At 44.7% G+C, this 12,211-nt stretch overlaps 1 protein-coding gene across 1 annotated transcript in view; it reads right to left on the bottom strand.

The window, feature by feature from the left end:
- The window catches only part of LOC132458038 (protein unc-79 homolog), a 15,340-nt gene extending 3,170 nt beyond the window's left edge, over positions 1–12,170 (bottom strand). Inside the window, exons 1-10 of the mRNA XM_060052487.1 lie at positions 11,074–12,170; positions 8,948–10,100; positions 7,496–7,616; positions 4,101–4,255; positions 2,777–2,947; positions 2,233–2,328; positions 1,848–1,903; positions 1,462–1,591; positions 1,308–1,372; positions 231–319 (exon numbers count right to left, since the gene is read on the bottom strand). Coding sequence (XP_059908470.1) covers positions 231–319; positions 1,308–1,372; positions 1,462–1,591; positions 1,848–1,903; positions 2,233–2,328; positions 2,777–2,947; positions 4,101–4,255; positions 7,496–7,616; positions 8,948–8,969 — 905 coding nt within the window. The 5' untranslated portion in view covers positions 8,970–10,100; positions 11,074–12,170. The remainder of the gene's footprint in view (positions 1–230; positions 320–1,307; positions 1,373–1,461; positions 1,592–1,847; positions 1,904–2,232; positions 2,329–2,776; positions 2,948–4,100; positions 4,256–7,495; positions 7,617–8,947; positions 10,101–11,073) is intronic.
- Between the last annotated feature and the right edge of the window lie 41 nt (positions 12,171–12,211).

Genomic DNA, 12,211 nt, shown 5'->3' on the forward strand with positions numbered 1-12,211 from the left:
CAACATAAAGACATTGATGAACAGCAGATATATCTGTTCAAGAGACATCACGAGGAAAGCGAAACATTGTTATTTTGCCCTGATGATCTCATTAGCTGAGCGTGACAATTATGTAACCATGGCGATAGTGGGTCCCCTGGGTTAAAGCGAGGAATAATGAGAGAGGGGGGAGGAGGTGGGGGCCAGCTGCATGCTTGGAAGGTAAACCACACGACAAAACAAGAGCGCACCCTGCGATCCTCTGACTGCATTCCTCACAGATGTAGAGGGGCGGCGGCTTGTCGCCCAGGGCAACGGAAAGAGTAGGGTCGATGCACATCTGTCAAAAAACAAAACCAAGGTTAATATCACCTGCATGCATATGGATCATATCCTCACACATCATACAGGACACATGAAAGCCGTCATCGTATTTTTTATAATACCACAGCTGTCCGTGGCGACTATTATTTACTCCACAACATGTCATGGAGGTAACCAGGAACCTGCGTCGTCCCCCCCCCCCCACTGTCAGCCCCCCGGCCGTCCTGTACATGGCTGCACACATACGGCGCGGTCGGCCATCTTTTGATCTGTGCGTGGCCCTGCACTAAACCACCGTGTTTATGGCTCCAGAGCTCCGGTTCTCTATAATTTACCGTTCTGAGTGGCCGACTTCAGGTCCTGCAACAACGCATCGGGTCAGTACCTCCCATTAAGGCCCTGTTACCCCCGACACCCCCTCCCGCTCCGGGTAATTGAAAAAACAGCCAGCCCCCCCCCCCCCCCCCCCCAGTTGAGCCAAGACAGGCGGCGTGGATGAGACAGGCCAGACAGGGCAACAACGACCAGAGCACAGCACAGGAGATGAGCCTGGGGGTGTGGGGGGGGGGGGGGGGGGGGGGGGGGGGGAGGCTGATCTCATCATGCGGCTCGCCAGGGCACATCCTGATGTGTTTACACCAGACATGCGTTTGAACCCGGCCCGACCTAATGTAGTTACCCTGGCACGGACACCAGGGTTACGCTAGGAAGAGCGTAACCCTGGTGTTTGAAGACGTTTACGTTTCACGTAAACGTTTGATTAGTGGAACGTTTCCTGTGATTTGGCCACCCATGATGTAGGGATTATGAATAAAATGATTGATCAAATTGATCAATTGATCAATTGATCAAATTAAAAAAGAATGATAACAACAATGTATTTTGTGTAGCAGACTGTACCACAAGAATAAAGCCTATAGTAAAAGAAAAATGCTACAAGTAGCAGCATAGTGGTTCAGAGTATAAAATACATCTCCTGGAGTGACTTCAGACTTAGTTTTCACCTTGACCGCAGGTTTGTTGATGGCATTGTGGCACTCGATGTGTTGACAGTGGATGGGGTTCCAGGCTGTAGAGAGAGGGGAGGAGGGGGGAGGATGAACGGACAGGAACCACAGCCACTCTGTCCAGCAGCCTACAGAGGGGTAGGAGGCCGACCTGTGTACTGCAGACCCCGGTACTCGCTGATGGCTCCGGGGGGCTTCAGGTTGGGCCAGTAGTGGAACAGCATCTGCACGGCGGGGGGCTTCACTTGGGACGGTCCGTAGGATATGACGTAAAGCAGGTCCTGCACACACAAGGCTGTTACACACCCTGCAGGCGCCAAGGAAACATCTGTACTACATTAAGATAGAGCATCACTTGCATCCTTGATGCTATTTATATCTGTTAAGAAATGAAAATCATAATAGATATATACACTAATAATATCCTGACATTTTGAATAATACCCGCAAAAGAAAGGAATTTGTTTGGTTGCAATTATACCGTTTGATATGGAACTTTAATTAACTTAAATTGAATTGTACACTAATGACCCTTACCTTCCACACTTCCTGCTTGTGCTTCATCAGACACTCCAACAACTGACAGTGATACACTAGAAATCACAAGAGGAGAGGAGAGAAGAGGAGAGAAAGTAAGGGAATACAAAAGGATAGGAGACGACAAGAGAGGAAAGGAGAAGAGGGGAGAGGAGAGAAAGTAAGTGTATACAAATGGAGAGGAGAGGATAGGAGAGTAGGGGAGGGGAGAGGAGAGGAGAGGAGAGGAGAGGAGAGGAGAGGAGAGGAGAGGAGAGGAGAGGAGAGGAGAGGAGAGGAGAGGAGGAGAGAACAGAACAGAAACGAAAAGAGAAACTGATCTAATGGAAACGCGTCCACTGGTATTTATTACTGTGCATTTAGCGTGATTCAAGTGGTGGTTTACCTGGGTTTGAGGTGTACTGCATGGCTATCATTAGCATAGAGGAGGCAGAGAGATTGACATACGCGGGTACACCCCCCTCCCTTCGAGTCGAACCCACTATAGAAACGAAAAAGAGGAGAGCGAGAGATAGAAAGAGAGAGAGACACAGGATAACTACTTGATAAAAAATAGGTTCTAATTCGTTGAGGATGGTGTTAAAGGTATTGGTGGTATGCATGAATGTGTGTGTGTGTGTGTGTGTGTGTGTGTGTGTGTGTGTGTGTGTGTGTGTGTGTGTGTGTGTGTGTGTGTGTGTGTGTGTGTGTGTGTGTGTGTGTGTGTGTGTGTGTGTGTGTGTGTGTGTGTGTGTGTGTGTGTGTGTATGTATTTGTGTGTGCATGTGTGTGTGTGCAGATGATGACTTCAGTGCAGGGGCAGTGCGTGACCCCCTTGTCCGACTCAACGCCTGCATTGCATAAGCTTTCAATTTCTAAATGTGAAGATCAACGTACATAAAACGTTCTTTACATTCACATTGCTGTAGAAAAGTGTGTTGGATACTCACATATCGCCATGGGAAGAAAAGAGGTGCTCAGGTATTCAATGATGTCTTTGTGAAGGAAAGGGGGAAATGTGGCTAAAGTGGAGATCATAGTATAGGGCAAAGTGCTGAGAATATCATCACTGAGAAAGGGCAGGAGGCAAGTTGTAGTGTAAAATATGGACTGTCCAAGATCTGATGAGAAAGGGGGAAAAGGCAAAAAAGACAAAGAGAGATACACAGACACTCATTCAATAAATCCTGCATACAGTATATGTTGTACATACTGTGTGCAACTCCAGTATGAAGAAGAATTACAATACATTAAATTCAACATTTCAAATTAAAAGGCTATCACAGAAAAAAAGAGATTGAATATCTCATATAAACTTTTGCAGTAGACAATGCAAAAGCCATCAAAGTAAAGATTGCCCTTAGCAGAAGGTAAAACATTCTAGACAAGGCGATGGTTTTCACGTGTTTAAATATTTTTTTACAGAAGTCAAATATTTATGAAAATCAACAGCAGTCCCGCCCCCAAAAAAACATTGATAATAACTTACTTGGTAACTCTTTAAAATAGGAGTACATGTATGAACCATTAATTAACAATAGTCCATGCACTTAGCAGCATTATTATATTGGATTAGCGTGGGGTTAGGGTGAGGAGTAGTTGGTTGGGGTTGGGTATTTGTATTTGTTAGATTGAGTTACTGGTTGCACTGGCACACCATCTTAGTGTAATCACTAAGATATTTACCATTAGTAAATATGAACACCATTAGTAGATGATTACTAGACCGTTAATTAACTGTTAGTTTACACGCATTGCTGCATTAAGAAATGTTACTTGTCAGTTCACTAATGTACCTTTATTGTAAAGTGTCACAGCTCACTTTCAGAAGAATCCCCACATTATAGAACGACAGCACTGACAGTAAGCTACAACGGCCAGTGCACTTGCATCTCTGCTAGCATGTTCCCACGTCACAACAACATCGGCCTGTTCAGAAGACACCTGATCCCACGGTACACAGCATCGCATGCAACCAAAGTGTGACACACAGAAGAACGGGCCTGTATCTGATAGATCCGATCAGCAGTGATTAGGGATTTGTTTGAGTTTGACCGGATCCACCAGCGTGCTCCCGTTCAACCCCCCATCCCTCCCTCCCGCGCCATCCGAGCCCGGGGAGCCCTTTACGTTCTCTGCTCTTGCCGCCGGGAACCAAAAAACGCAGCCTTGGCTTCATGCAGGGCGGGCGGGCGGGCGGGCATCGGGACAATGATGATGACAAGAACAACAGTGGTGCAACTGGAGGGGGGGGGGGGGGGGGCCTTGACTCACCATGCTGACCGTGCTGCAGCAGGGGCACCAGGTCAAGCAGGGTCACGAGGGTCACATAGAGGCCCTGATAGTCCAGAGAGGGGTACTCTGAGAGCTGAGCGTCCCGACTCTGCTGCCCCTGCCCCCCGCGGCCAGACGGGGCATCGCGCAGAACGCTGTAAAGGAGGGAGCGAGTAACTGTAGGGTTGATGGAACTGACTTGTGGTCTTAGAGATGGGGTGAGTGGGAATGGCACAGGAAAAAGACACATGGTCATGGGCACGGCCAAATTGGAAGCTTCCTGGGTCTCCTTCCTGCCTGTGCGGGACAGAATGCTGCTCCGAGGTGGGAGGGGTGGGGGAGGAGGAGGTGGGGTGGGTGGGGGGGGGGGGGATAGGGGTGGGGGTGTGGGGAAGGAGGGGAGGGAGGGGGGGGACAAGGGAAAAAAAGAGACAACAGAGACACAAAGAAACAGCACATTACATTGAAATGGCGCTACAGAGACAGTGTAAATAGAAAAAAACAGATCCAGATAGACCCCACATAGGATGCAGTGGCTCACTGCCGTCCTTCAGGCCACTTGAGGCTCGGGCACATTGTTCCCTCAGTGTGTCTCGCGTTCAAAGCTCAACACACCTTTTCTTTGCTCTATTAACAACGGGAAAAAAACCATGAGCACAAACGGCAATGATCACTGCATCTCATGCGTATCTGGTGACAAGGAGCAAAAATATAAAAAATGGCATGTTTTCAGTGGCACCCCCATACTCCTCTTGGATTGGGACAGTGAAGGGGACTGTCCATCATCGATGGTTGCCATCATCCAATCAAAAATCAGGTGGCTACCATGAAAATAGGCCAATGGGAGGTGATTTGGTGCATTCAATTGTTTGGCTTGTGCTGGTTGGGGGGTGTCAAATATGGGCGTGACACCAAATCGGTTCGGGATAGTACAGAGGTGACACTTTGGAAACATGCTTCAGCTAGTAATAAACATGTGTGTGAGGTCAGATCAAGTGCTCATAGGTCACAGCACATGTTTATTGCACCAGAGGAAAAAATGTCTGTATGCATACTTATGATACTGCACCAGTATCATTAGGAGAAATAATGAGATCCAACAGGCATATGGATTAGAGTCTCTTAAATAAATGTAATCACTAATCTACGGTACGGGGAGGAAAACTATAATGACAAAGGGGTAGGGTGTATCGGGGGGGGGGGGGGGTGACTTGGTTGTGGAGCCAATGGGGGGGGATGGACGTTTGTGTTTGCTGTCCCCTTGGGAAGGTGGCAGTCATATTTGTGGGGGGTAGAAAAAAAGACAAGAAAGGGCTTGTTGGGCGAGAGGCATCTAGGGGGACGGGGGCGGGGCGTGGGAAGGGGTGGGCTAGAGAGAATGTGGCTCTGTTATGACACATTGATAAGCTGCTCCATCAGCCAAATGACTGGGATTCAGCACTAGGTCACATTTTATAGTGGTGGATCTATTGGTTGGTCAGAGGGCGCTCACACAGGTTAAAGGCAGAGCAATTGAGGTCCAAGGCCAGTGAATAAAGGGATTTCTGTGAAGATATACTATGAATCCACACCTTGAAAGTAGAGACATGTCAGTGAGCCTAGGTAGTTTTACAGTCATCGATAGAATTAAGGTCACACGACTTTTGACTGATCCCCTCAAAGGGAAAGTCTGCAGGATTTTAGTCTTGTGGATTAATGGTACAACTGCATTTTAGGCAGTGACTCAATGAAGAGAATTCAAACTCTGAATATGACTTTTTTTCACTGGCTATATTTCATTTAGAAAACAGTATTAATTTGAACAATGAACATTTAAATCCACATAGACACACCCATTCACAGTCACACACAGGCAATCATACGCATAGAATATACAGTGCATGTATTAACATATACAAGCATACCGACATACATTCTTACATACATACATATACATACATATATACACACATATATACAAACAAACGACACAAAACACACGTAAAACACATGTAGAAATGCACTGACATAGACATATGACATTCATTAGCTAGCAATACCTTCACCTATTCACAGCTCAAAAATCTCAACCTTAGTAGTACAACAAGAACTATAGCTACCGAAATCTTTTGAATAATTAGGGGAATCTGAAGGAATAGTGACAAAAACTTGCTCCTTTCTAGAGATCTACACTTTTCTATCCTTTTTTAATGCCCCTTTTCATATTTTCCTCCTTCAAAGACACCAAAATCATTGAAAGACTCTACCCATGTCTACGGAGGGAGCTAACACAAGTATTATCTTGTGTTTGAGGACAAAATATACCCATGAATTGGCATCTTACATGGTGGTTCCTTTCTCCCTGTGCTTCTCTCATGACAAATCAAAGACACTATCACACTTTGGGCACTCTGGTCTACTCCGTGGACATACGCAGCCCTGAAGCCCATCCATCCTCAGGCCATCCCACAGCAAGGCCAGAAGATGTAAGGAGTTCTATAAACAAATAATCCATGTGGGCTCAGGAAAACACTATGGCGTTAAAACCAGCAGCCCAAAATAGACTGCAACTCAAGCCACTAATATCAGTAATAGTGGGGCACAGAGACTTTGACTTGCTAAATCCAGATGGACAAAGTCCCCTGCTGTATGAGACCATACTGTGTGTTAATAGTATGGCGCTTTCAGAAGCTGTTTGGGATACTAGCAAGTTTAACACTAGATTATATGTGTAGATCAAATTAAATGCACATTCTATAAAGCTATATGGGAAGGAGGAGACTAGGAATTCATAACTTCTAAAAAGGTTACTGGCCGTCCAAAATGGATGCTGATTTGACCCTTGGTGTGGAGAACATGGCATGTTTCCTCCTCAGGCTGAACACAGCCCCCCAGGGGGGGCCGAGCTAACCCCTCCGCCAGGAGGCCAGAGGGGCCTGGCCTCCACATCCCACTGGGGGAGGACGCAAGGAGCCACCCCCCCCCCCCCCCTCCAGGGACGTGTTCGTCCAGCAGCCGGCCAGTGAATCAATAAACATCCCTGGCTCCTCTAACTCTACAGCTCCAGAACGCCCCCTACCACGCCGCGGCTCAGTCCCTATAAGGGTACCAGCTTTAACCTCCAGCATCTGTTCTGACAAACGTCCCCTGAATGTTTGCATTCACCCTTCAAGGCTGAGCAGGGTTATGAGAGTGTCATCTCAAGGCCAAAGATCTTTGATCGATGGCTTTGTTAAAAATGTGCCCTGATGAGGTTTTGATTTATCCTAACTTCAGTTTCAGATACATCCCTTTCTGACATGCTGATCTTGTCCTAGTATCTACTAGCTAGACTGTGTATTAATAAACCCTGGTTCAACACATAGGAAGCTAAATATCCAGTACTTCACCTGTTTGCTCCAGCCCATTGTACTTACCTGAGTAGGGTTTGGGAAAAGTATTTCAGTGTGTTTGCAATGTCTGTTCCAGAAGGCACAGGGTAAATATTGTGTTGCACACGGTTGTGATACTCTTGCAAGTACCGTATCTTAGAAGCAACTAGACAAAAGACAGAGCAATACGTAGATCAACATCGGAGAGGGCAACAAGAACATACTTTTCACTGTAAACCCAGAACATGGGGGCGGAGATTCTAACGTGGAACTAATGCTTATAATGTTCTCATGGCACCCTGGCTCTGTGTTTAAGACCGGGCGACCTTTCAGAACACAAGCTGGGTCACAGTGAGCCCAACAGGCACTCATAACCTCGTGGCCAGCATGACCTAAGAGGGGATGGCAGAAATACTGAGAGAACCTCAGATGTTGCACAAACCAAGTATTTAAATTTTGCCTAGTGATGGCTTAGGTTGGTTGTGTGTGTGTGTGTGTGTGTGTGTGTGTGTGTGTGTGTGTGTGTGTGTGTGTGTGTGTGTGTGTGTGTGTGTGTGTGTGTGTGTGTGTGTGTGTGTGTGTGTGTGTGCGTGTGTGTGTGTGTGTGTGTGTGTGTGTGTGTGTGTGTGTGTGTGTGTGCATGTTGAGTGTCTACCTCCCTTACAACTTATCCCTTAAGCCTCTCAAAATGTTGTTTTTTAGTTTCTTATTTTATTTATTTTTTACATTAGACGATGGCAAGGTTAGAGAACCAGAGGGTTGTGGCTGTGCTGTCTGTATGAGTTGAGGTAAGTTATTTCATGGCCTGTAATAGCAGCTACAGGCTGTGTTCATGTGCACACTAGTTAAAAGCTAGAGTTACATAAAAAAGCAGTGAATTAAACATTGATGGTGAATGACAAAAAACTTCACTATGAAGCGAAATTGAGTGAAGTAAAAAAACACAGGTTTTATAGGCTAGTATAGGCTAATAAAGGATACATTAATATAAACACAATATTATGGACAATATCTAATCCTTCTATACATTTCATGGCTACATTGAGATTTAAAAAGAAGATGTGCACCTGTCCAGATACACGAAGAGAACATCCCACTGTAGCCAAGGCATCATGAGTGATCCAACCATGTTATTGATCAATTGAATGCCACCATATCTTTAGGTGAATAATGTGTCATGTCGACCTTGAGACTAAAACACATAGCATTTCCCACTGCTCGTTTTCGATACGTCAATCAGAGCAAAATATGCTGAATGGTGGCCGTTTACATTTTGTTCCTATTTGGTATTCTCTACCGGTATAACACCGAGCCTCCCTGCACACTAGCCCTCGAGCAATCCTCTGCAGTGAGACGACGTGTTGCAACCTGCCTTGGCAACCGTGCTTTCATCACCAAGGACAGCTCCCTGGTTCGATTTCTTCATTGATATCAATAAAAAAAACACGCAGTCTCAGGAAACCATAAGAGAGGTAAAATACACGGGGTCGTACTTACACTGCTCTGCCTTGGTAGACATTTCGGACAGCACTTTTAGAATGGGAAAGAGAAAAGCACACTGTCAATTGTTTCCTCGCCGGCGCTGTGTTTCCTCCAGTCGTGAAAAGTGATCTCCCCTTCCTCGCTCCGAGCTCGGCTTGATTGTACCACTTGTGAAATGAACGTGTTACAGTTCGCAGTGGCTCCTGCACCAATCACCAACACGAAGCGTTCGGCGACATGAGACCGATTTATGAATTGGGGAAAGCGTTAAAGCCCCGATGCCGGTGAGAGAGAAATCTTGATGCAGAACTGAACGTCGTACCTTGCCAAATGGACTGCTCCGGCTTTGATAAATTGTCATTCAAGAAATAGTCAATTTAAGGTGAAGAATGATGGGGGGGAAATATGGTTCACCCATGAGTATGTCTCTTCACTGGACTGAGCCGTGCTTGCTGGGACAACATATGCAACAGATTGTTGACACACTGCCTTTTAATCTGCTTTACCTAATGACCATAGTAGGCTACGCATTTCTCTATTTTACAAACGTTGTTGGTATTTTCTGAGTTAATGTGAATGATTGTAGATTCAATAAACATTGGATTACGGAGTCTCCACTGTTATATCAGAAGAACAGATATGTAAAATATTACCTGTATATTTTATGTGATTAACGCAGCTCTCAGATTCAAGCCAGAACATGGTTTCGATCAAAATATTATCCACAACATCCTGGGACTTGAGTGTGGTCCTGAACTTCCCTCTGACCTACACATAGTCCTCTGCCTGGGTTAAACAAACAAATAGATTTCTCTAAACGCAGACAGAATCCATTCCAACATGTTATTTATTTCCTGTGTGTACTCAGTGTTCTTTTTCTCCCTCAGCGTCATTACAGAAAGCAGTGCAATACATTTGTGGTGCATACTCTAAATAAAAAAACAATACACTATAGGAGAGTTGTGCAACACGTTCTCACTAATTTGCATGCAACAGGAAATATCATGTATGTTCCCATCAGTTACATCTCGGCTTCAGTGTGGGACTGATCTCCGCGTCAGGGGGGAGGTGGTGGCGATCTTTGACGGTAAACCGGAATCTGGTGTAGGATCCATCCTGCAGGAACCAGGAGCGTCACGGCAAACGTTGCCAGCGTGAAAAGGGACTGCTAGGATCGGAGCGAGGTCAACATGCAACATGATTAAGCTTGGCTCGAATACACACACACACACACACACACACACACACACACACACACACACACACACACACACACACACACACACACACACACACACACACACACACACACAAACACACTTATATTCAAGCATAAACAAACAACCACACACACACACACACACACACACACACACACACAGACACACACACACACACACACACACATCTTCAGGGCAACACAAACACACACACGGACACACACACATACACAAAGACATAAAACACACATGAAAATATACACACACAAACACACACTAATTCAGGCATACACAAACACAGCCGGGCTCACACACGCAGACACACACACATACACACACACAAACACACGAACACTACCACACACACACACATATCTTCAGACATGCACAAACACACACATACACACAGACACACAAACATACACAAAGACATAAGACGCATGCAAATACACACACACACATACACACTTATTCAGGCATACACAAAAAAACTCACACGCACACACACACACACACTAAAGGTGTGTGTACTAAAAGTATCAAATAATCTAAGGCATTTTACCTCACTGTCATACATTGAACTTGGTCCTCAGCCATAAATACATTTGCCTGAACATATTTTGTTGAATTTATCTGTGTCAAGAATACAGATAGACAAAATCAGAACTAAATATGTGTGCTCTACAGGAAATATTCTATCGTTGGAGGAAATAATGCAACCCTTTACACATTTAATGCTGGCAATACACCATTGTCTTTTTGCATTGTTAGATAATACAGCTTGTTGCTAAGGACAACGCAAATTAGTTGACAGTCTACATGCTCTTGCTCAGCCATCATGTTCTGGAGCTATAGGCTTTAGAATTTATACTAGTTCTGCCCTTAACCCAAATTAACCCAAATACAGTTGGTTGTTCCTACCATCGGTCCAATGGAATCCTTGGCTGGTTTGCTGTAGATGTTTGACCGTTGAACCCGCTGAGTGGCATTCCTGTAAACAATGGACCTGGTGGGTATGGACCTCGTCAGTAGAGGAAACATCCTTTTACTTCTTTTCTAAGTGGCTACACTGGAAGGCAAACATAAATTCTCACATCCTGTCAGAGACTAACACATACTTCCCACTTCCATCACATTCCCACCACTGTTCCTGGGAGGAGTAATCTCTATGGGCCCAGTGAGTAAATATTGTTGTGACCAGTGTCTTCTGGAGATCAGAGTTCTGCTGCTCTTTGGTTCTCAGCGTTGCCGCTCCACAGAATTTATGTATTCATCCTTATTCATAAGGCTTATATTTTTGTCTTATTAAAAACATTTAAATTAGCATATTGTTTGTCTAATACTCCAAGTAATAGGATCACATAATGAATCAAAAGTTAAAACCGCTAGCCTGGCTATTGTGATTTGTTGTTTTTCTACGGTAAATGCATATTAGATTAATACTACCAGACTTATCAGTTGCAGGGTTACTAATTGGTTGAAAGGAGAGCAACCTGACAACCTGACAATATTTACACTAATGCACTTTACAGCTACTATCAATTTGTACTTTTAATTAGGATTGATGATGACGATAACAAAAAAGAAGTGACACATCAGTATGCAGGCATAGTCATTTAATTGGATGGATGGTTGAGCCATCTTGTGTATTTTGTCGCCATCATTTGGAGGTAACTGGAACTGGAATATTGTAGCCTGAACCAACAACTGGCAAAACACTATTAGGTTATATCTGACTTATCAATTATGAAATACTACATGATTATAAAAAACAATGATATAATTACGTAAAGCTTAGCTATATAACAATTCAGACACATTTAGTTTAAACCTAATATTGTTCCAAAGATGATAGTTAACCATAGTATTTGGCAGAACAGAATATAATAGAATCAGATATGAATCTGAAAACATCTGATTAAATCTAATTTCAAGCAAATTACGCGCACCGCAAAATCTCGTTTCCCACTGCCTGTTGTTCGCCGGTAGAGGACGCCGTAGAGCCGGTTACCGAATATCTCAGCGCCAGGCCTCCGGGCGCGTCACCGTTCAGCTCTGG

The sequence above is a fragment of the Gadus macrocephalus genome, chromosome 5, assembly GCF_031168955.1.
Source record: "Gadus macrocephalus chromosome 5, ASM3116895v1".
NCBI lineage: Eukaryota > Metazoa > Chordata > Actinopteri > Gadiformes > Gadidae > Gadus > Gadus macrocephalus.